Source organism: Ciona robusta, chromosome 3 (genome assembly GCF_009617815.1).
Source record: "Ciona robusta chromosome 3, ASM961781v2".
NCBI lineage: Eukaryota > Metazoa > Chordata > Ascidiacea > Phlebobranchia > Cionidae > Ciona > Ciona robusta.
The window spans coordinates 11065274-11090327 of record NC_143237.1 but is presented as its reverse complement, the minus strand read 5'-3'; the positions used below and the strand labels follow the sequence as shown (position 1 = coordinate 11090327).

The window sequence follows — 25054 nt, the reverse complement described above, 5'->3', positions numbered from 1 at the left end:
CCCCAACACCCAGGGTGCTACCATATATACCCCACTGAGGCAGTTTATAAACACCCAATTTAACTTACATCAGAATAAGGAATCTTGTTGGTTGCCATCTCTTTCTTCCAAGAACTTTGCAGGAGGTTCCTAAAGTCTTGGTTGAAAGGACCGGAGTACGATAGGAAACCCGTAGCGAGAAGCACGTCGCCGACCAACTTGGTGATCTGGTCTTGGAAGATCTTGCCGGCTGCCGTCCATCGGATCTACGGGTTAATAGTTGTTAACGATGTTTGACACAATATTGTGGTAAACCATGTTTGTATAAATATGCGCAGCGGGTATAATATACTTAACAACCCTGTTTCAAAGTAATATGTTCAACCCTTATATTATAATTTCCTAACAAATGATCTTTCAAAAGTAGGTAAAAAGGTGTTTAGTTTATCAAAAAATTAATAATTTTATTAAAAACCGGTAATAAAACAGTAGCAACCGCACCTTCTCGCCCCCTAACCCCTCGATGAGAGCGCTTGCGTTCACCATCTTCCTCTTACAAGCCTCAGCGTCGTCAATCAATGCTTGTTTATGCGAGATCGCTTTATCATATTGAGCTTGTACTTCGTTTAACTCGGCTTCCTTCTCATCCAACGTGGCTTGCGCGTCGTTAAGATCCGACATCGCTTTGCCCAAGCGAGCTTCTTGGATTACGAGGTTCGCCTGCCAGAAAGTTTGACTCGTTAAAGTTTATAGTTTGTAAGATAACCTAAGATGTAGCAGCCACGCTTTTGTTTACCCAAGTACTTTTTTAACCTGTTTTTATTAATTTTTGTTTTAATTTTTGTTAATCGTTCGTACCACCAGCATATTTTAACCTAACTTTGATTTTAACAACTTCCGCTTGTTGATTTCACTGTTGTGTTCGTACGGATAGATAAATTTTATCCTCACATTGTAAGTAACGACATTCATTATAACACGGAGGAGTTGCCACATTTGTGCAAACCCCCGTCCACCCACCTTTAACGGCAACACCTCCTTATTGATTGAATAGAAGAACGACATAGCTTGCGTCCATGAACACAACCCCGCAACGTTGCCGCAAACTTTCTTGGCAGATTCAAAGCTGTAATCATCCATTTCCAAATATGGGGCTAACAATTCAACAGTTTCTTCCGTGATCGTGTCCTGGGGTGGAAGTGAAAATATTGTTCAATAAAAGTTAAAATCTAGGTTTAGTAACGAGATATCTATGCCTTATTCGACCTATTTTATTTTAATAAACACCGTTGCGAACTGCCATTTTAATGTCCTATACAGATCGTATTCGTCGAATACAGATCGGAAACAAGCGCAATATCTCTTCTTGCATTTAATTGCTTTCGTATGTTTCAACGTCGTATACAGATCGTCTTTATCAGGATGAATGACGCAACAGCGCTAAACACTATGACGTACAAGTTTTGTACTGTAAGTGTCATTCACCCGATAAAAAAAAGAAAAAAAATTAAACAAAAGTCAGAAAAGCTAATTTACAAAACAAGTCAATATCATTAAATCAACCATCAATAAATTAACAAAACAAGTTTCAACAGTATATGCAACTAGATTATACACCACATATAACCTTGGAAAAGTTGAGCAGCGATTGTAAGAATCCTGAGTTGTTCATCATCTTGAGGGCTTCCCCCCACGATGGTTTGACGCACGGTCGTTCAGGATCCATCTCCACTGTGTTGATTCGCTTTTGGAATAATAACAACACGCAGTCCATGATACGCATGATAAGGTGAGGGGGTTTGCCAAGTTTACGAACCGTAGCGATGTCAGCTGGTTTGATTGTCTGAGGACGATCAAAGTTTCCGCATAAATATATTAGGTGTTGGTGAAACAAATATTGTAAGTCATTACACACACTTTTACTTCAAGCAAGAAAAATATTTTTTTAATATTCAATCCAGTTAACCAAAAGACAACAAAACCTATTTTTATTTCTTTCCAAATTTACTCCAGATCATATTTGTTGTTGCAACTTCATATTTGCTTTGCTATTATTTTTAACGATCCTCCACTCATCCCCCCCACCTGTAACGCGGCCTCTGCTGCCTCCAGTGCTGGTTTTGCAGCCGTAAGTTTTGCTTCTGCCGACTTTTTATCAACAGCGATCGAATCCACAATATGTTGAGCTTTATCTTTAACTTTCTGAACCTCGGCTTTCACTTTCTCAGCAGCCGTTGCTTTGGTGGTGACGACTTTCAACACCTGTGTTGTATGGGTTGTTTATTGAATATATCATTAGGGTTATGGTTACACCGCCATACATGGTGTCCTACTCTGCACAAGTAATTTCTGTACCCACAAGTTTCCATATATGTTACTTCGTGGGTAATTTAGGGGCAGGGACAATCAATAAGACTTAACAAGCCTGGCAAAAACTCAATTATTGTGGTACAACCTTCCATTATGACATCATCCCACCCATTATGACATCACACACCTCATCAGCTTCTTTAGAAGCCACAGCGAGATCTTTCTCTTTTACAGCGAGTTCTTTGGACAACTCGTTGACAGATTTCTCGGCTTCGACCAACTTCAGCAACCCTGTTTTCATGCGCGAGGCTAGAACCGAGATCTCATCAAGTTTCGACCTAAAGGGGGGGTTGGGGTTTAATATGGTATATTGCTGTGAGGGGAAAGGTACTGGGTTCGAGGCTCAACGTTGCGACCTGTGTGGGGGTAGCACATAATGGTAATTGCTCCAACCCATTTGTACGAAACAGAACACCCGTGTTATAACGACTGTCGTTGCCCCGCCATGCGAGGATAAATAAGTTACGTTTATTTTATAAGTCATTGATTTAAATATTAAGGTAAGCTATAACTCACTTGTAAATAGTTTTGTAACCCGACAAGAACGATAGATAAGACTTCGGTGTGACGTGACAAGCTCGTCGATATCTTTCAAAATATTCGACGCATTTCTCCGCAACGATGTCTTGGACCGTTCCCATCACCTGTCGGAGTTTCAACCAGTTTAATAAATTAGTAAATGAGTTTAAAACACGGGCCAATATATTATCGTTATACTTTAAACTCAAACTCCACCTTTTTGAAACGCATTATAAAAACTTAGTTTTTTATTCAGTTTTTTTTTTGGTTTAGATATTTTGTTACTTAGGTAAAAATCATAAATATATGCGGGTAAAAATGACTTCCCAAATAATTACCTCATACCTTACCTTAATACCCCATCAACCTACCCCCCAACCCCCCGTACCTGGACCGTGCTGCCTTTCGTATTCTTCTCACATTCCATGGGGAAAGTCTCGAGGAAGTATTGCGCAACTTGTATAAGGGCGTCCCGTGGCCATCGTAGGAACCAATCCATGGTACACCCGGAGATCAAAGCTAGTTGTAATGGGGTTGGGTGAAGTTTATTCTCACAGTGCCATATATGGTTACAATGAAGAGAATGAAATTAGCAGCAAAACAACAGTTAAAAATGCTACGGATAAAACCACATATTTGATTATAGACCACAATGTGAAGAGCATGTTAACTAAAATAAAACAGTTGTGATCCCATCGTTTCTTTACAAAGACTTCATATATAGAAATTGAGAGTAATATATTATTATTAAGTTATATTTGTAAAAAGTTGAATTTACAAAATTTCCTAAATTCGCTTTCAAAAAAACATACATTGTCTAAAGTATAATCTGAACTTAAAAAACTTAGAAACCATGTTTTCACCTGGAAACTTCAGGGCTCGGTTTTGGAACTTTTCCCCGACGGGCGAGAAGCAAAGAACGACATGAAGGTTCGCGCGGACTCGTGATAAAAAGTATTCGTATAAATTTTCATTGGTTGGAGGGCGACGGGGGTATTCGGCCTTCATCACGGGAATCAACTCTTGCGTGATTTCGTCGATCTCGTCGCGAGCGAACAAGTTGGATACCTGGGTGAGTGGGATGTTTCTACTTGTGTGGGAATTATAACATCGCTTATAAGTTAGCATGTATGTAACTTTGTGGGTGATTTTCTGTATATCTGATAATTTGGACAATCCGTTAGTAACCACTGGGTTGGAACAATTGTCGTTTTTCTTTTCAAAGGACACATACGCCCACAATGGTAGCATTGAGCCCAAATCTCTGGGTAATCAAATCCCACTTGTGTGGTCCTTGAACCCCGAACCCCCTACTCACCTCTCCCGATGCCAATACATTGTTCATGTACTCGAGGAATCCTTCATCTTTGATCTCATTGTCGGTGAAGATGAAACTGACCCCCTTTCCTTCCTTGCCTGTGGTCCGATACAATATCTGGGGGGTTCATGATAAACATCGGAGGGTTATTCATTAATATCAATATTTGTTTATTGAAGAACAAGCTTTACGGCCGTGTTTGTTTTCTATGGGTTCATTGTTTCAATGTTGAAAACAAAACACAGACATAACATTGTTAAAGCAAATGTTGGCTATTTTCTGATGATCACAGTTGTGATACAGACTGTATTATATATTCATTATCTCTTTGAATACGATACCAACGATCAAAAGAATTAAAACAACGAAGAGAAGTAGCAAAACGACAGTCGTTAAAACACGCTTCGGGTAAAAACTACTCGAGTAATAATGTTGTACAAGCGTGGCCAACAAACAAACAACTCACCTTCAAATCATCGATGAGGTTCGAAACATTGTACGTTCGTGACAAAGTTATTTGGAAGCTTTGGTACCCTGCTATGTAAGTGGCCAATCGTGTTAGAGATTGCTTGCCACTCCCCCCTACGCCAACCAATAAGCAGTTACCACGGGGGGTTCGGATGATTCGAGAGATCTTTACGAGATGAACCATCGCGTCCTGTGAGGGGTAATGGGGGTCAGTTTTTTATCCTCGCATGGCGGGCAACGGCAGCATGTGCCATTAAGTGTCTTGCCCAAGAACACTACAGACAGGACAGATGGTGCGTATTCCACCCCACCCACCTTAAAAAACACGAGATCCATCTTGGATCCTCGTATCGTCTCGTTGTATTGTTCTTGGAAAACTTTCAACTTTTCCTCCAGTTGTTCGAACGATTCGATTGGTTCGTAAATCTTTGGTGCGTCGAGGTCGGCGTCGTCTTCCTCACCTGTAATGATAACCATTGTGATGTCATAATAACCATTGTGATGTCATTATACCCATTGTGATGTCATTAAACCCATTGTGATGTCACACCTACCTGTAGGCTCCGGAGCTTCTCTGAGAAAATCAACAAAGTAAGGTTCGGCCGGTAGTTTGGAGCTCAGTTCCGGTAAAGTTTCCGCCAGTATCTGGGAGTGGGGGTGTTATAATTACTTATCTGGAAGTGTTAAATATTATATCACCAACAATTGTTATGCCCACCTATATAAACCCTCTACCAACCCACCTTATTCAACGCCACATCGAACCAATCTTTATCTGGTTGGTTGGTAAACCTATCGGCCACCACACGATGGCACTCATGCTTCCACAACCCAAGTATGGTTTCCTCGCTCGACCCGACTTCATGGTCAACGTTCAATATTCCCTGCATGCAAATATATGTTTCAAATATTTTCATTTTAGATTTAATGTCACTTTAGTTTTTCATTTTCTTGCAAAACATTTTTCGTTATTGCATTTTATTTAATCTATTTTTTATATTTAGCGTTTTTTTTACATTTTACCAATGTGTTATTGCTGTTACACACTGAGTGATATCAAAGCAACCAAAAATAATTTTGTATTACAATTTATTGGCTTGGCAATACTGAAACAAACTCAACTAGACCAGAAGATACGGGTTCAAGACTCGACGCTGCCACCGTGGATGCTTTCTTGGGCACGACACAATAAATAAATTACCCCCACCCCCCCACCCCCCCAACCCCCCACCTGCCATATTCTGCTTAGATCCCTTAAGTTGAAGATGTAATGAAACTTGGCTGGAGTCGGTAACATTTTAACTTTGGTGGCTTGCCATAATCGTCGAGTTAGCGGAACAAGTTTGGGAATTAATTCAACGACCTGTGTGATGTCATAATTATCTAACATGGATAAACTAAAAAAGATAAAGTGAAAATATTTTATTAAAAAATTTAAAATTAAAAAAATCCAACACAAAGTTCAACTTAATATAAAAAGATGAAGTTTTATTGATTTTCGGCGAATTCCGCCGGTAATTTAAGTTTTTCTACAAGAGCAAGCGTGAAACGAAATTCTTTTCAGAAACTTCAGGCAAAGATTAAAGTAAGGATTGACACCACGTTACTACAATATTAAAAGTATAAAAGCAACCAATGCAATAGATTACCCACCCCCCAATAAAAACCACCCCACCCCCCAATAAAAACCACCCCACCCCCCAATATAAACCACCCCACCCCCCAATATAAACCACCCAACCCCCCAATATAAACCACCCCACCCCCCAATAAAAACCACCCAACCCCCCAATATAAACCACCCCACCCCCCAATATAAACCACCCCAACCCCCAATATAAACCACCCCACCCCCCAATATAAACCACCCCACCCCCCAATATAAACCACCCAACCCCCCAATATATTCCACCCAACCCCCAATATATTCCACCCAACCCCCCAATATAAACCACCCCACCCCCAATATAAACCACCCAACCCCCCAATATAAACCACCGCACCCCCCAATAAAAACCACCCAACCCCCCAATATAAACCACCCCACCCCCAATATAAACCACCCCACCCCCCAATAAAAACCACCCCACCCCCCAATATAAACCACCCCACCCCCCAATAAAAACCACCCAACCCCCCAATATAAACCACCCAACCCCCCAATATAAACCACCCCACCCCCCAATATAAACCAACCAACCCCCCAATATAAACCACCCACCTCGTTATTAAACCCTCGCTCTTTACAATAATAACCTTCCCCGATGGTGCTGAATATTTTATCGATGGAGTTGTTGGATGGTAAAGTACAATTGAAGATGCAAAGTTGACGTTTCAATCGCTGGGGGATGTCGTTTCTACCTCCACCTAGTGTTAATATAAATAAGTAGGTGATAAAATAAGTTAAATCGATATCTTTGATAGCGATTATGGGTTCTGGCTGTCGTCACGTGAAGTTACATTTACTCCACAATTTCATTCACTCGCTATACACTTTAAAACCTGTGGGAAATATAAACATGACATCGCTTGTGTATAAAGTGGAAAAGTAATTCAGTTTTTGAACCTTCCATGTTGTATGTTCTCCCCACTAAACACCACGCACATATATATGCAACCCCCCTCACCTGGGTGGATCATCGCAGCCACAAACTGAATATCCACAATATTAGTGAAATCACCGGGTTTATCGATACTGTAGAATCCTTTGGTTGCCATCAGTTGCCGAACAATTTCATTTGTTATCTGTGTGTAGGGGGTGTATGGGGTGTTTAGGGGGGGGGGGTGTATGGGGTATTTGAATACGATAGCGAAGATCAAATAAGAAAAACAACGAAGAGAAGGGAATTAGCAGCAAAGTGACAGTCGTTAAAACAAACCAAAAATAAAAAGAGCATTTGTTTAAAACTTGGTTATTACACGTACATACCTGGTCCCCCCCAGTTATTAACAACCGGCATGTTGATGTCATCGATAAACACCGTCATCTTCTTGCCAGCAGGAGGTCCGTACGTCGTTCCGACTCGCTTGTCAACGTAACTCTCAATAGTTCGCTGAATATAATGCGGTTACACCAAGCATAAGTCGCATACGTATAATGTACAGCAAACGTTTGATGTAAATAAATATATTTTACTCTTTATAGATTTTATAAAACATTGGTTGTGAGTACAACATGGTTATATCATGTGTAATATATTATATAACACACAATTGAAAATCAAAGAATTATTTTTGTAAGTATAATATTGATGCAGCAACATGCGTACCTGGAACATATTAGGTGTTGTGGCACTACTAAAGTTGAGAGCTTTGCTTAAATGTTGTTCGGGGTCGTATCGCTTGCTGTAACCCTTGATCATCACTGTCTTCGCTGTTCCTTGTTCACCGATCAGAAGAATCCCTTTTTCCTGTGGGAGTGGGGGTTCATAGAAGTATATATTTGGTGTTTTGTTTATACACCTCGTGCCCGCTTACAAGTTACCACGTATGTAACTTTGTGAGATTACTTTTTATTAAAATTTATTGTTCCTGACAGTAATGGTAGAAAACCTGACACACATAGAATACACACCGTGCACAACAATATGTAGTAACCACCCACCTGTTGCATGATAGTGTCCATAAGGAAGTCTGTCCTCACATTATCAACGTTAGGCACCAGAATACCCATGTAATCGGGTACCGAGTCTTTGGGGTAATTATATTGGGGCACCCTTTCCCCCCAGTGTTCCCACTGCCCTTCCTCATTCACCTGTGGGGGGGGGGTGTTAAAGAACCGGCAACACTGATAGTATTTGTAATATATAATAGTGATTTCATAAAGTGTTTTATCTCAATGATCTAGCATTCATATTGTTGGACGATTCTCGTTGCACCATGACCAAATACAACAAGTGCTATTAAATATACAACAAACTCAAATCGAATCCAACTAATTTTGTACCAAAGACCGACATCATCAATTTCTCAATGAAATGGAACCAACATTACATAAATAAATACTGATATTATTATCTTTTTCAGCTTGCGTGAATATTAATGTCATTTTCACCCAACATTATATCTGCCGTTCAACAAGACTTCATCGTGGTTTACAAATAGATACTTGTTAATAAACTGCTCCCATGGTTGATGTTCATACCATCCATTATAACCCACCATATATTCAAATATAGTTTCATCTTCTTTAATAGGAGGAATAGCATTCTTGCTTTCGTGACCCTTGATGAAAGTTTCCAACTTCGCGCGGTCGTCCAACTCGAGTATCGCGCCAACCGACCACATCAAACTAAAGAAGAATAATCGAGCGAGATGTTCCCGATTCGGTTGTTTCCCTTCTTCTTGAGATGGGATCAAACCTGGCCATAAATAAATACAAGGTTAAAGTTTTTTCCTGGTAAAATAAACATTCACTTTATTTCGAATACAGTTTTAATTAATACACAAAGATTAAATAATTATAACAACAAAGAAAAGTGGTTGATGTAACATTGGACAATATGTAGTTTGGAACCTTAGTTATAAACCTAAAATAGTTGTTACTCTACTGGTGGGCATATATGTCCTTGGGCACTTAACGACGATTGCTCCAACCCAGTGGTCACTAATGGGTTGTCCATATTGGCAACAGATTATGGTAAATCAGATTATACTAAAAAACCCACCTTGCAGGAGGTCAATGGCTTGTCTAATGTACATACACTCCAGGAACGCCATCTTTGGGAAACAGGTGGAAAACAAGAAATCCAAACAATCCTAAATATTTGGGAATAATTTTAATTTCATGAAATTTAAAGGAAAAAAGAAAAACTATTTTTTTCTAAAAATTTAATAAAAAATCGATAAAAAATAAGAAAAATTAAAACTGTTTAAATAAACAATTGTTCAATACCTGGAATATGGCTTCGAAATATCCCCACAAAATATCGCTTTGTTGGTGGGATAATGTTTGTAGCCAACCCTTTAGTATCGGCTGCCAATCAAGGACAGAAGAACTCATGAACACCATGCCTGTATAGTGGGGGGGGGGGTTATGTGGGGTTATATGGGGGTGGGGGGTATATTGGCGGGTTTAGATCATGTTTTAAGCACGAATGTTCTAGTTGTCTGGCCTCGTGACACAGTGGTTGGACAACCACCTCTAGACTGGAGAATTTTAGTGTGAACGTCACCTTGGGCGTATGTGTTCGTGGGCAAGTCACTTACCCCAACCCAGTGGCCACTAATGGGTTAGAGGCTGACTGCCATTGGAAGATGAATAAGTTTCATTCATTTAAATACCTGGCCATTGTAATCATACCGCACACTATGGAATAATCGGAACCAGCCAACCCACCGTTCCTGGACACTGTAGCCGGAGATGCATTATCAATATTGTGAGGTTCGAAAACGATTTTACAATTTGGAGCCATCGGTATCCGATCCCCGTTAGCGAGGGTGAGGGTCTTGTTATCGTCCAACACTGAGTTAAGGTTCTCGATCCAGATGGCATCAACCGGCCCATCGAGGACCAACCATATGTGTTCCCCCTGTTATATATGAACACAAGTAAATACACCATATATTGTATACAACCCTGTATTCACCATACACACAGATGTCGTTCAATTCCCTTCGAACACAACCTGACCCACTAACCCCCCCCCCTAACCGACCTTCTTAGCTTTATGACTCCTCCTCCACAGCGTGCTAAATATCCCGTCCGTCCAATCATTGGTTGCGACATCCAACGTACCAAACATCTGCGGTGCCGTGATCGCTTTCGGGTTCATTCGCATCTCTCTGTGATGTCATAATAATATGTACTGTGATGTCATAGCAATATGTATAGTGATGTCATATTAATATATAATGTGATGTCATAGTAAAACGTACTGTGATGTCATCAATATTATTATCACCCATTATGACACAAACAATCATTCAAGTTTTATCAACTTTTTACCAAGCCCTTTTTATTTAATATAAATAGTTCATAATCTAAACAACTCAAATCAAGTTTACAACCTCCCCCCCAACCCCACCCACCTGTGGGGTTCCCCACAATCAGTCATCGCTTTCATCAATATATTAATACACTTGGTTTTCCCGGCCCCACTTGGTCCCAACGCCATCATCCCATGTCGCACGCGTTGCGTTTCAAACAACTGGATCAACTTCAACACCCAGGGGGGGTGGTTGATTAGGCCCGCTTCGTTTATCTGAAGGGGGGATGTTTTTGTGAAAGTCGTTTAATCGCGATGAAAATATTACAATAAAGTAGCGACCATATTCGATATTAGGATGTATAGTAAATGAGGAGGGTGATGATGTCATATTAGTCGAACATTTCTTATGATTAACTATTTGTTGGACTTTGTTTGTTACGCATTTAGTAACACTGTACATGTACAACCATGGGCGATACCATTCATGCTTTTTCATTGGCACCCATGTTTTATGGGTAATGACCTAAACCTCCTAACAGCTCTTATTAAAATAATATTCCACCTGTTTCTCGATGGCTGCCTCCAGTTCGGGGTATCCAGCTTTATCGAGTTGAATCCCCGGGAACAAATCGTTGATGAGTGAGAGGAAGAGAGGTTCATCCTCATCTACGAGTTTGGAGAGGTTCATATCACGAAGCACCCGCATCACGATCATGGGTTCGGGGTCTTCGGGGTTTGCTCGCTTAACCCCCCCTAGTGTTCGGAGGACGGAGAGGATGTTTCGAAGTCCAAAGTCGTAGTGGACCTGGGGGAGGGAATTAGGTGTTGGGGGTGTTAAAAAGTATGAAAGGAGACGAGCTACTGGTAAAAACTATGACATGTATTTTATTTGAGAAAAAGTAACAAATAAAAGATACAGGTGTTCAACTTAATGTACATTTTCACAACCAGTTAGTGACGTGCCATTAACGAGAGGTAAATGTAACCTCGTTAATCCATTCAAGCGTCACTGATAAGATGACACGGTATTTGGCTAAAAACCTACACTAAATTAATTATTTAAATATTTCAATTAAATTTCTACAGAAACTTCAATAATAAATATTCCACCTGTTTGGAGAGTTGTTCCTCACAAAGTTTATAGAGTGTGTAAAACTTCTTGGATAAAATAATATTTTCGATGAAACCGCACGCGGCTAGCTTCACACGAATGATGATGCTTCTATCAGGAACCATCATCGCAACCGGACGGAAAATAATCTTCAAGTTTTCAGGAAGTTCTTGTCGACCAGCGTAACCAGGATTCTACATGGGGGGTTCGTTGTTACTTATTCTGTTTCAACACAATCATGCATACACTGTGTTTATGAAGCGAGAAATAGAATATTTAGTTTCATAGAAATATTGCTGAAGCCTCTTACAAGAGAAAAGCACAATTTTATAAAATTTAGCCCGCCCTGCCCCGCTATACTTTATCCAACAAAAGCCAAAGTTTAAAACCTCCCTAACATCCCAAACTTTACTCCACAAAAACAGAAGTCCCAACCCCCCCCTTATAACCCCACCAACCTTCCCCCCCCTTATAACCCCACCAACCCACCATAGTAAGGAAAATCCCGAACTCCCGATCGAGATCCACCACGTCACCATCCGTGAATATAAATTGTGGTTTTTTCATCTTCTTGCATTGGAGCACGATGGCTATTTGTTGCGCGGCTACCGATAACACGGGGAGCTCGATACGGTTGAACTCATCAAAGCAACCCCACGATCCAGATTGCGCCAAACCTGTGAGTGGGGCGTATGTGGTATACTTGTGGTGCAAAGTTCATGGTACCATATATTATATATTAAGTGTGAAACTAATGGCAATTGTTTGTTTTGTGATCCTAAAAGACCAACGTTTCGTTTGCTAAGCAGCGAGACATTATCAGGGTTTGCTGTTAGATGTCCTAGAGCAAAAACAACCCCTAATACAAATACGCACACAATGGTAGCAGCAAGGAACCTTGGACCCGCGTACCCACCAGCCACGCTCACTGTGCGACCGGATGTGTTTATTAACATTTGAAAGTAGAAAATTAAAGAAGGCAAAAGAAACAGCTTGTTTTATATTGACATAAAATATAACAAGAACAAATATATAAAAAAACAAAATTATTTCACACAACACCCCAGCGAGCCTTGAACCCCGCACCCCTCACCTTTATAGATCCTCCCCAACCCTCTATAATCCATCTGATCGGAGCAATTAAACACAACCACGTACTTCCCCAGACACTTCCCCATATCCTTGGTTGTCTCTGTCTTCCCCGTTCCTGCTGGACCAGCAGGGGCTCCCCCCATGCTCATGCCGAGCGCCTGGGAAAGCGTGATGTAACATCTGGGGGGAGAGGTTTTGTTATATTTAATTATCCATTAATAAATTTATAAAAAATAAAAATTATATACATATTTATTAAAAAACTTATCACAAACATAATGTTTTTCGTCATATTTGAAGAAACGAATAAATAACATTGTGCTCACCTGTCCGTCAACGGCGTGATGACCAATCTCTCTGTACACCCGGTGTATTCGTTACAATAATCAAAGTCAACGTCGGTTATTTGAACCAAACATCTGTCAGTGTCGTCAATGAAGTAAAAGCGAGATTGTTTCAACCATTCAAAGTCGGTCGGTGACTTGATGTGCATTCGACACTGGAGGCGTGTGGAGGGGTTAGGGGGTTTAATACACGGGTGTTGCACACTATACATGGTGTTTAAATAAAAGTTGAGACAAATTTAAATACTTTAGTTATCATTAAACCAGTTCCCCCCACCACCACCATGGGTGAGGGTTGAAACCACCACCATGGGTGAGGGTTGAACCCACTACCCCCTTACCCACCATATCATCGAATATATCTCGTTGGTGAACATGAATAGTAACCAGGGTCTCAAACTTTGTCCGTTCATATTTCGTTAGTTCCATTGTTGTTGTGTTGATTAGTTCATTCAACATATCCAGGAACTTCTGGTTCATTATTCCCATTGCCTGTATTATATTGGGTTGTAATGGTAAGGTATGAATCTATGTATTTATTATTATGCTTGGTTTACATAAATACCAGATGAAATGTGGATTAAATATTGTTTCGTTCGCCGTACTGAATGACTTCATCAGTGTTTAATTCAAATATTTGTTGAAAAATCAAAAGGGAGATCTTGGACAAAAGTTTCTCATGCCTCCAGATGCGCGCCAACCAACAAACCAACCCCACCTTTTTATCGGACTTGGCGACAGCGAGTGTGGCCTCAGCTTCCTTGGTCCACAACATTTGGATCCCTAGTTGGCCGACCTGGGCCGCGAACACGTTGGCGAACTCAATCAATTTAAACGAAGCTGAATCGTTGACGGCTTGCGATGCCTTTCTTATAACGCAGTGTATCGTGTTCAACACCGTGTCCAGCAAATTTTTCAACCATAACTCAACGTTGCCCTAGAATATACAACAGGTGTAAGTTGTTTGTAAGAGGGACAGTTGTTATAACACGGGTGTTCTGTTTCATACACCAAAGACACAGCCACCCACAATGGTAGCAGCATTGAACCTTGAACCTTGAACCTCTGGTCTAGAGGCAAGCGGTAACTGTGCCAGAATTATCAACAAACAATCCCCAATAATGACATCACAATCCCTAATAATGACATAACAACCCCCAATAATGACATCACAACCATACTTGTGCCATCACGGGAGTCTCCAGATCAACCACCTCGTCTTCCTGCGATCGGATCCGGATAATTTTGTCGTAAACTTTCTCGTCAAAGTCGACTTTATAAACATTGTCGAACAAACTCAGCAGATGGGCCTGCGGTGATTGGGTGGTGAATATGGTTGGTTGAAGGTTATAACATATTTCCATTTAGTTGGAAGAAAATAATGTGGTCGCTACACCTAGCAGTCAAACAATGAACCATTTATGTTCAATTAATATTAAGCTAAACTTCTAATAAAAACAAAAATGTGCATAAATACAGGACGGGTACAATAGGGGTTGGCTTTAAAAGTTAAATAGAAAGATTAAATTACGATGGGAAAACAAACCCCACAAATAACAGGAATGTTTAACAAACCTGTATGGTGTGTGAGTCACTTGCTTGGCCAAGGATTTCAAGCAACGCTGGGTCGGATACAAAGAAAAATCTGAAAGTAAGAAAATGGTGTTAATATGATTTAATGATTTAGGGTGTATGTAATATATGAACAACCTGGGTGTTGGGGTGATGGACCAACTCTGGCCCACATCCAAGGAATTGAAAAGAACCTTACCCACATAAAACACACCTGGGACCTGGGATGTAGGTCTATTACCCCAACACCCAGGGTGCTACCATCTAGACCCCACTGCGGCAGTTTATAGACGCTCAATAATAACAACCACCCCCACAGCTTGTACCTTGGAAACAAGAGTCGTTTCTTCTCCAGGTAACCCGTAAGTGATTTCTGGCACATCTCGAGTTGTTCCAATAGATGGGGTAGAAGCTGTGCGAGCGTGTCGTCCCCCATACAACACTGAACAACATTTGTCGTCTCATGGGCTTTCTGCATAATCTTCTGCCACGATTTATCGATGTTTGCGAACCTCTTCGCTTCCTAAGGTTTATATATGGTTGTACATGGTATGTGACAATGTGACATATTCATTAGTTTGGTTTTCAGTTTCTCTATTGCCTTCTTCCCTTGTCCCCATGACCTCACACACTGATTATAAACACCCAACCAACCTGGGGAAGCTGCTTAGCAATATCTCCACCCACAAACACAGCTTCTAAGTAAACCCACAAGTTCTGCACAACCAACCAATTCTCGATAATCTCGGTTGTTCCTGATAATTTATGAACCCACGATTGGATCTGGGGTTTGAATGGTGCGTTGTATCTGGAGTAAGATCGGTTAGAATTCATATGATTATGGATATAAATGTAACTTGTTAATCGCATGGCGGGGCAACAACAGTCGTTACAACACGGGTGTTCTGTTTCATACACTTCATACACGCTTACAAGTTACCACGTACGTAACTTTGTGCCGTTAAGTGTCTTGATCAAAAACCCACACAACGTCGCCAACGTTGAGCCTTGAACCCACTACCCTTACCTGTTACTCATAAGTGAAGCGAGCACCATCAATGAATCCTCCATAAGCGCAACTATCTCCTGAATGTCGGCTCCTTTTAATAATAATTCACCTCGCGCCTTGAATTGTCTGCGAGTGAAACAACATTAACACAATATCAACAACAAAAGTATATTTTTAAACATAGATGTTTTTTTAAATCTGTATTTTGATCAAAGAATAAAGTTAAATTACTCACGAGAAAGTGAAAACTTGCAAACTCCAATCAGAAACCACTTGTTTAAGTTTTGCTTCGATGTCGCGTTCCTTCACTGCACTGATGCAAACGTCCTGTGGTGGGGAACTTATTTTATAGAGGACCTTTTTAATGGGAACTTATTTTATGGGAGGACATATTTTTGGGAGAACTTATTTTAGGAGGGTACTTGTTTTGCGAATTTTCCTGGGTTAAATGCCACAGCTGGCTGGTCCAATAATAAACAATATAACTTTGCACTTTTAACACCACCCAACCCCCCCAAACCCCCAACCATCCACACAATACCTCAATATCCTCTTTGTTTGCCAACAATGGAGCTTCCATAATATTACGAAGTTGAAAGTTTTCGTTTTCAACATCGAAAGTATGACTCGTGATTTTTGCGATTCGTTCCCAATGCCGATTCATCATTGCCTGTATGATGTCATAATCAAAACATGAAAATAATGTAAACTTTAGTCTAAAACTGAGTTTCTGGCACATTTTGTTTTGTGATCTTAAATGACCTACATTTGACATGCGTTGAATCGTTAAGACATCATTAGGGTCCGTTAAGTATCTTTTGCAACGACACATATGTCCATACTTTAGTTTAGAATCACAACAACAAAATGCAGGAAACGTCAGCAATAGTAGCAGCAACAAGCCTAAAACCTATACCTCTGGACAGGCGCGCTAACCAATTTTTTACAGTGCCGGCCTTTTAATCCACCCAACACCACACAAACCTTATTAGCCATCATTTCAAGCAGGGGACAACATTCACTGAAATCATCAATTTTCTTCTTAAGGTCGAGGAAGGCTTCCCATTCCTTGAGCGCTTTCGGGAGTTTGCGGCACCTGGGGTTATAGGGGTAATATTAGGAATTAACTTTGAAATAAAAAAAACGTGACACTTGCCCGACAAATGTTACTAGGGTTCTTGTCGAGGTTGCCCTAAGCCTCAAGGACTTAGAAATATTGAAATCACTAAATATTTTACTTGTTTTGGAAATCCAGTAGTTCCTGGTTGATCTTTTCAATCTCAAGTTCGAGCCACAAGATGTCGTAATACCCGTTCACGCTCTCAATCACATTGTTGTACAACCCGTACAGCTTCTGTAGCAACGTTAGCTCACGTTTGATACGCTGCAGGTCCGGGTATTCTGGGGTGAAAGTTGGTTGTTATGGCGGGGTTATGGGGTAAACTCTGGCCCACAGCTATGGGTGTTGGGGTAAGCTTCACTGCAGCACCTCACATATATATATATTACGCCGTTCAATCTAACCACTACAAACCGTCCAGCTATTCATGGGGGGTGTGGTTTGTAACAAACACCTTTTAAATGAAGGTTTCGGGTTCCAGGCTTGAAAGGTATTTGAACCCCCAACCCACCAGGGTGGTGTTTGAACCCCCAACCCACCAGGGTGGTATTTGAACCCCAACCCACCAGGGTGGTATTTGAACCCCTCACTCACCAGGGTGGTATTTGAACCCCAACCCACCAGGGTGGTATTTGAACCCCAACCCACCAGGGTGGTATTTGAACCCCCAACCCACCAGGGTGGTATTTGAACCCCAACCCACCAAGGTGGTATTTGAACCCCAACACACCAGGGTGGTATTTGAACCCCAACCCACCAGGGTGGTATTTGAACCCCAACCCACCAGGGTGGTATTTGAACCCCTCACTCACCAGGGTGGTATTTGAACCCCAACCCACCAGGGTGGTATTTGAACCCCAACCCACCAGGGTGGTATTTGAACCCCCAACCCACCAGGGTGGTATTTGAACCCCAACCCACCAAGGTGGTATTTGAACCCCAACACACCAGGGTGGTATTTGAACCCCAACCCACCAGGGTGGTATTTGAACCCCCAACCCACCAGGGTGGTATTTGAACCCCCAACCCACCAGGGTGGTATTTGAACCCCCAACCCACCAGGGTGGTATTTGAACCCCCAACCCACCAAGGTGGTATTCGAACCTCAACTCACCAGGGTGGTATTTGAACCCCTCACTCACCAGGGTGGTATTTGAACCCCAACCCACCAGGGTGGTATTTGAACCCCAACCCACCAGGGTGGTATTTGAACCCCCAACCCACCAGGGTGGTATTTGAACCCCAACCCACCAAGGTGGTATTTGAACCCCAACACACCAGGGTGGTATTTGAACCCCAACCCACCAGGGTGGTATTTGAACCCCCAACCCACCAGGGTGGTATTTGAACCCCCAACCCACCAGGGTGGTATTTGAACCCCCAACCCACCAAGGTGGTATTTGAACCCCAACACACCAGGGTGGTATTTGAACCCCAACCCACCAGGGTGGTATTTGAACCCCAACCCACCAAGGTGGTATTTGAACCCCAACCCACCAAGGTGGTATTTGAACCCCCAACCCACCAGGGTGGTATTTGAACCCCCAACCCACCAAGGTGGTATTTGAACCCAACCCACCAGGGTGGTATTTGAACCCCAACACACCAGGGTGGTATTTGAACCCCAACCCACCAGGGTGGTATTTGAACCCCAACCCACCAAGGTGGTATTTGAACCCCAACACACCAGGGTGGTATTTGAACCCCAACCCACCAAGGTGGTATTTGAACCCCTAACCCACCAAGGTGGTATTTGAACCCCTCACCCACCTGTCACAGCGAGTCCAAACAGTTCTTCACCGCCCGAATAGGTTTGATACTTTCTCCACAATTCATCGAATCTTGTTTGGAATATTTGGAGTCGATCGCTCGCTTCACGAGGTGGAATCCCTTGCATGTTCGGCCCTCTGGGGGGGGGGGGGGGGGGATTTGGTAATATTTAATATATGGAGGTTTTAGCTTTTTTATAATAAAAAATAAATATTTTCCAATTATAAATGACATTTATTGATGGGGGGTTAATATATGTGAAACATACATTGGTGTTGGAAGTATTTATTGTTTCAACTGTTTAGTTTTAACTGTTAAGATGCAACTTATATAAAAATAATTAAAAATTAGTCAAGATATTATAACATAGGTAAGTATAAAAAAAGTAAGCAAACCTATTAAAGGATCATCCATTCAACATTAGTATTTAACTTGAGAATAACAGACCAGCCCCACATAATAATCAACATACTTATCCTCATAATCTTTATAAAACTCGTTGGTATCGACATGAAACTTTTCCACACCCGACAATAAGTCGGTTTTAAAACCAGGTTGGACAACAAGAAGCGTAGATTGGGTCGTCACAACCTTGGGGGGGGGGAGGGGTAAATATTATGGAGTTGTTGTTATTATGTTTATCAGGAACTTATCTTATGGAATAAATTAATCTACATTTTTGTTTATTATCTCATTATTTTTATTCCAGAAGATCTTAGAAGGTTCTGTAACATTAAATTAGCGTTGACGTTTATCATTTTATTCTGTATAATTTAGACAACCCATTAGTGACCACTGGGTTGGAGCAATTGCCGTTAAGTCTTGCTAAGGATACATACGTCCACAATGGTAGCAGCGACGAGCCTTGAACCCATTATCCCTAGAGGCAGACGCCCTCATACAACAACATCATCCACTACAAACTTACGGATCCAAGCAAGTTCTTCCATTGGTAAGCCAACCCATCAACTTTCTCGGCATTTCCATCGTTATAAACAAGTTCCAACTTATTAAGCAACGCGTAACTTTCCTCAACCGGCCCGATGGTCATATCTATCTTCGATTGCGCTTCACGGATCTCTCGTAATGCGGCCATCGCCCCACGCACGTCGTCGAGGTCGTTGATGCCTCGTCTGTAAATATCATAGACATCATATATATCCACAAAGTAACGGTTAAACAACAGTCATTATTACACGCTTTTGGACAAACAGAAATAAAAGCTCAATACAAATCTAAACAACTTACAAACTAGCCATGCAGAAGAGGTATAAAACATCTTATATTCACAAATATTGAAACTTCCACTCACCCCATCCTCTTGCTGAGCGAATCAATGAATGTGAAAATATTGTCCATTTCCGAGCCCGCTTTATCGTTAAGTGCGTTCCCGAAAGCTCGTTTCCACGCTTTACATTCTTGCTGCAACGCTAGTTTCAACCCTTCAGCTTCGAACAGGACGGAGCCAACTTGGTAACTTGACGGGAGATCTTCCACTTTCGATTCCAATCGGTGGTAATACCTGGGGTGGGGGGTAAATTGTAACATAACTTTTTACAATCCCCAATATTTAATTACAACCTGCTGCTGGGTAATGCCAACCAACCACAAACAAATATCTTTACATTAAAAAAACATTGTTAACCCGCCACCCACCTTATCCGCCCCCCAACCACACCCACCTTATCTGACCCCAACCCCGCTAACCCCAGCCCCAACCCACCTTATCTGCGCCTCATACTCTGAGTACACGGGAGTCGATCCCACAAACTCCTCAATCTTCTGCTGCGGATCCTCCAGCCATATCTCACTAAACCCGCTGAAGTTCCCGAGAAGCTGGAATAACATAAGTTTAACTTCTGTGTTGGTGGATTCAACCTAGCGGTCACTAACGGGTTGTACAAATTATTAGCCATTTGAAACAAACAACAACAAAGCTACATACGTGGTAACGCGTAAGCGGACACGAGGTGTATGAAACAGAACACCCGTGTTATAACGACTGTCATTTATAAACAAAACACACCGGGTTTAAACCCCCACCCCCCACTCACCGATTCACAATCACTCTTCAACGAACTGACGACGGAATGCAAAGCAACGACAACTTTCAAAACATCTTTGTGTTCGCTGTAAATAAACAGAAAGTTATTGTTTGAAAGATTAAATGCTATCAACACTAAGCATACATTTTCTTTTATGGGTGGAACTTATTTTATGGTGGACCTTATTTTATGGGTCACTGCACCAACTTACCCCACCCCACCATAGCACCCCCCACACCCACCTTATCTGCTTGTGCAATGGTTTTGGTTGTTTGATCTGTGTTTTAATATCCTCCCCCATTTTCCTCATGGCTTCCGCTTCCATTTGTTGTTGAACGTAATGAAGATCCGCTTGTTTCCATAACTCAACATTGGTCGTCGCGTTTAAGATTTGTTCGATGGCTTTGTTTAATATTCCCTGTGTATAATATGGGTGGGGGAGGGGTTTTACCAACACGCCAATGTTGTTCATGGATTAAAAATATTCCCAATGATCAGAATATGCAAATGTTTACAGAAATAAACAAATGAAATTTATTTCGTCTCTTTGGTCTCGATAACGAAGAACAAGAAAGTTGACGAAAGCGAAAAGACGGGTAGTAACGGTAAAACAACAGTTGTTAAAACACGCTTATTGGTAAAAAAGTAAGGAATAATGTTTTCAATAAAAGGCGCAACGTTACACCCTTACAGACGTTGCAGTTATTATTAAACAACAATCAAACCCAAACCCTGTACCTGTATTTCATCGAGGCTCGGTTTCATCACGATCTGCGGCAACGATAGGATGATTTGCGATTTAAACAACGGTGGTTTCTTGGTAACATCGGACCCCGTAAGTTGGGAGGTTTGGTATTTGTTTGATTGTTGCAACCGACGCTTGATCGAGTCCAACGACAAGCGAGTGCATTTCACCTGAAGGGGGGTTGAGGGGATTGCTGATTAAAACAATTAAGAAAAGGAGAACAAACTGAAGTAAAGTCCAACCAATAGTTTACCATACAAGTGATATTTTGCCTGAAATGGCATCATCTCAACATAATGTCACATATTTCGTAGCACTGTTGAACATATATAGTAATACACCCCCACCCACCAGTGCGTCGGTGTTCCTCTGGCAAACATGGCCCATCAATGAATAATACCACACGGGGAAGTTCTCGGACTTTGCTTGCGCTTCAAGTTGTGCGAGTTCGGCTTCGGTGTATTCAAGTTTCAACATCTGTGGGTGTTAATCATGTTATATAGGAAGTACAATGGTGTAACTGTTGCGGACAGAAACATGAATACTGCGTTAGTTTTCTAAATCAGCTGTTTTAGCACTTATTTGCTAAGTGTTTCCTGCTGTTGTGTCATTCACCCTGATAAAAAATAACCTGTATATGACATTGAAAGTGGGTATGCAAATAAACTAACTAAACACCCCGTCCCGTCTTTCCCCTCCCCACCTCACCTCAATAACATCGAACACCGCCTTCTCCACCGCAGCGCTCCCCGCCACCAAACTAGCACTTGATGTCGCTATAACTGCATCCGTAAGTTGAAGAAACCCTTCGCAAGTGACGGCATCTTCACTAGGCATGTCACACAGCGCTGTCATGCCCATCTCGTCCAATTCCTTGTTGATACGACATTCCTTGATGTCTTCGATCTAACAACAAATATTGGTTCTATCTTCAATCACAATCGCAATCAAATCGATGAAAACAATGAAGAGAAGGAAAATAGCAGCAAAACTACAGTCGTTAAAACAAGCTACAGGTGTATTTTAAGATTTTCCAGCAAATCCAAATAAAATCAAAACATTGGATTAAAAACCACATTTTTATACAACAGGCCAAACAATGTTGTTCATTATGCCTGGTAGAGTCGTAACGGAATGATCACAATATTTTAATAAACCAATGTGAGCATATTCACCCGTTTAATTATAAGTTTGAGTTCATCCATAGAAACATAGACATCTTTAATAAACTTGTCGATGTTCATCGAGTTCCAGTTGAGCTGGGTCAGCCCTATCTGGATCTTCCCTTCCACTCTTGATACAAATGGTTTGAGCAGCGGGCTCAATAACGGGGAGATCCCCTCCGTCATGTCTTCGAATGTACGGATCATCACAGTTAAGTTGTTCTGTGGGAATAATGGTTGGGTTAATATAAAATAAAGCAGAACCTATACAAAGTTACATACGTGGTAACTTGTAAGCGGGCACGAGGTGTATGAAACAGAACACCCGTGTTATAACGACTGTCGTTGCCCTGCCATGCGAAGATAAACAAGTTACACACACAAACGCAGCATTCGCAATCTCCCCTCCTCACCCTGTGCCCATTAATCTCATTTTCTTTGAGGCAAAGCCTGAACGCAGGATCGGGAATCTCAAGCCCTATCTTCGTGAAATATTTCGTCTCGGACATCAATTCCCAGATGGAAGGGTCAAAGTTGACGAATAGTTTGCGTGTTTCGGGGTGACGTAGAAGAATGGAAGCGGATAATCCCGTCTTTACAACATCCACTGCTTTGCACCTGGGTGTGGAAGATATAACTTATTGTTGAGTAAGTTTACACGGCTGTTCTGTTCTACTTACCTCGTACCACGTATATAAATTATTTATAGTAGAATGTTGTTAGGCTTCATAGTGTAAAACTAATTTAAAAGCAACTCAAACCAAGTTGAAGAATGGATAAAACTTTATTCTCATACTGCGTGGATGACAGTATTATGGGGTTGCAACCTGTATTCTATTCTTTACAGGCAGATGTTTGAACTATATAGCCGGAGCACAGATAATAAGAATATATTCTGTTCTATGGGGGTAAGGACCTTGAAAAAAAAATGAAATTTAGGTCAGATTTGGCGCATTACCCCAACACCCGAAAACATCTTATATTTCTCCAGAAACAGTAATAAACAATAACCACTCACCATGCTCTGTGGTAAAGGATCTCATACTCAAGCAACACGGCTGCCAACTTATTGAAACTCCTCACGATCTTCTTCCCTTCAGGAGTTTTCAAAACTTCTTCTTTTTCTTGGAAGAAATCCATCGGGAGAGATATCTTGCGATAAAGTTGACGAGCCCATGCTATTTTGCCTGTGGGGGTTTAGGGCTCGTTGGTGGGGTTTTAGTTGGTACCATTAAGTTATAAACTAGGGCGCATTTGTGGTTGATATAACATAAGCTTCCCTTCCATTATAATAACAATGGTCATAATCAAATAATGTATTAAAAAGATGAGTGTTGATTGTAAAACAACAGTCGGTCTAACAAGCAATTGATAAAATAAATTAAATTTGGTTAAAAACCGTGGCTGTTAAACCGCAACTCACAGTGGGTTGCAAATATTTAAAATGTAATTGTTGGGAAAGTACGCGTAAGTCTTTTACACCCCACTCTACCAGCACTTAGTAATAAACCCCACCTGATATAGGGGGCATATTCCTTGCAATTGGAGGGTCTTGTTTAAACTTCTGGTAGGCTTTCTTTACACTATCAAGGTCCTTGGAATATTTACCGAGTAGAAACGAATATTTCTCCGTGATATCCAAGCTGTAAATAATTGATATATTAAAGGTATGGGTTGCATGTTCTGAAAAATCGATGCATCGAAACTCTTCGGTGCCACCATTGTGGGCGTATGTGTCCTTAAGCAAGACACTTAACGGCAATTGCTCCAACCCAGTGGTTACTAATGGGTTGTCTAAATTATCAGCCATACATAAAAAAAAGAAAAAATCCCCAAAAAATAATTACCCACAAAGTAACATACATGGTAACTCGTATGCTGGCACGAGGTGTTAAACCCGTGTTATAACGACGGTCGTTTTCCGGACACGCGAGGATAAAGTAAGTTACATTCATTCATTCAAAATATAAACAAATAAAAACAGCAAATTATAAAAAGTCTGACATTAGAGATAAATTGTTTTGCTCTCAATAAATTTCAATTCATCCGATGTTAAAATAAACCAAACAAAATCACTCACGCTGATCCACTGATGGCTTCAAACTTTGATAAAAGTTGCAACAAATATTCGGTGCTGAGCGATTTCTCAAACCACGAGTCCATGTACGTTTGCATCGACAACTGCAGTGCGTCAACTTGTGTTCGAAACTCAAGGTAATCGCCCTCAAACTCTGCTTTCCTGTGATCCAACACGTCGTATTTTTTCTTCTCAGCGTTTGCGACCATGTTCTGGTACCTGAGGTGGTGGAATCAATAACCAACCATAAAGTTTTAATTTATCATACATTATATATTTTCAAATATACATTACATTAAAACAAAATAATCCAAAGTTCGTTTAAATGTTTCACAGAAGTGGTTTATTTGGACAAAATATTTAAATAAACCGAATCTAATCAAGTAAGGTTTGCATTTAGTGTAAAATATTCAACCAACTTC

General features: G+C 41.1%; 1 protein-coding gene across 1 annotated transcript in view; it reads right to left on the bottom strand.

Moving 5' to 3' along the window:
- LOC149739384 (dynein axonemal heavy chain 5-like) overlaps positions 1-25054 on the bottom strand; it is a 40370-nt gene that overhangs the window by 7818 nt on the left and 7498 nt on the right. The window contains exons 14-70 of the mRNA XM_089875848.1: positions 24636-24851; positions 24071-24198; positions 23574-23742; positions 22969-23173; positions 22568-22777; positions 22101-22298; positions 21744-21869; positions 21386-21562; positions 20890-21065; positions 20657-20732; positions 20326-20438; positions 19915-20124; positions 19531-19735; positions 19075-19193; positions 18603-18739; positions 16951-17113; positions 16697-16808; positions 16254-16382; positions 15948-16039; positions 15731-15838; positions 15358-15511; positions 15030-15226; positions 14707-14776; positions 14313-14441; positions 13850-14068; positions 13477-13623; positions 13114-13286; positions 12789-12967; positions 12185-12372; positions 11695-11889; positions 11147-11389; positions 10685-10857; positions 10312-10438; positions 9993-10185; positions 9549-9667; positions 9322-9412; positions 8816-9015; positions 8259-8408; positions 7924-8064; positions 7576-7707; positions 7282-7399; positions 6876-7021; positions 5886-6017; positions 5398-5538; positions 5209-5299; positions 4970-5115; positions 4653-4844; positions 4187-4303; positions 3732-3936; positions 3257-3387; positions 2866-2993; positions 2477-2627; positions 2065-2241; positions 1607-1822; positions 1000-1167; positions 481-699; positions 69-245 (exon numbers count right to left, since the gene is read on the bottom strand). Coding sequence (XP_089731974.1) covers positions 69-245; positions 481-699; positions 1000-1167; positions 1607-1822; positions 2065-2241; positions 2477-2627; positions 2866-2993; positions 3257-3387; positions 3732-3936; positions 4187-4303; positions 4653-4844; positions 4970-5115; positions 5209-5299; positions 5398-5538; positions 5886-6017; positions 6876-7021; positions 7282-7399; positions 7576-7707; positions 7924-8064; positions 8259-8408; positions 8816-9015; positions 9322-9412; positions 9549-9667; positions 9993-10185; positions 10312-10438; positions 10685-10857; positions 11147-11389; positions 11695-11889; positions 12185-12372; positions 12789-12967; positions 13114-13286; positions 13477-13623; positions 13850-14068; positions 14313-14441; positions 14707-14776; positions 15030-15226; positions 15358-15511; positions 15731-15838; positions 15948-16039; positions 16254-16382; positions 16697-16808; positions 16951-17113; positions 18603-18739; positions 19075-19193; positions 19531-19735; positions 19915-20124; positions 20326-20438; positions 20657-20732; positions 20890-21065; positions 21386-21562; positions 21744-21869; positions 22101-22298; positions 22568-22777; positions 22969-23173; positions 23574-23742; positions 24071-24198; positions 24636-24851 — 8944 coding nt within the window. The remainder of the gene's footprint in view (positions 1-68; positions 246-480; positions 700-999; positions 1168-1606; positions 1823-2064; positions 2242-2476; positions 2628-2865; positions 2994-3256; positions 3388-3731; positions 3937-4186; positions 4304-4652; positions 4845-4969; positions 5116-5208; positions 5300-5397; positions 5539-5885; positions 6018-6875; positions 7022-7281; positions 7400-7575; positions 7708-7923; positions 8065-8258; positions 8409-8815; positions 9016-9321; positions 9413-9548; positions 9668-9992; positions 10186-10311; positions 10439-10684; positions 10858-11146; positions 11390-11694; positions 11890-12184; positions 12373-12788; positions 12968-13113; positions 13287-13476; positions 13624-13849; positions 14069-14312; positions 14442-14706; positions 14777-15029; positions 15227-15357; positions 15512-15730; positions 15839-15947; positions 16040-16253; positions 16383-16696; positions 16809-16950; positions 17114-18602; positions 18740-19074; positions 19194-19530; positions 19736-19914; positions 20125-20325; positions 20439-20656; positions 20733-20889; positions 21066-21385; positions 21563-21743; positions 21870-22100; positions 22299-22567; positions 22778-22968; positions 23174-23573; positions 23743-24070; positions 24199-24635; positions 24852-25054) is intronic.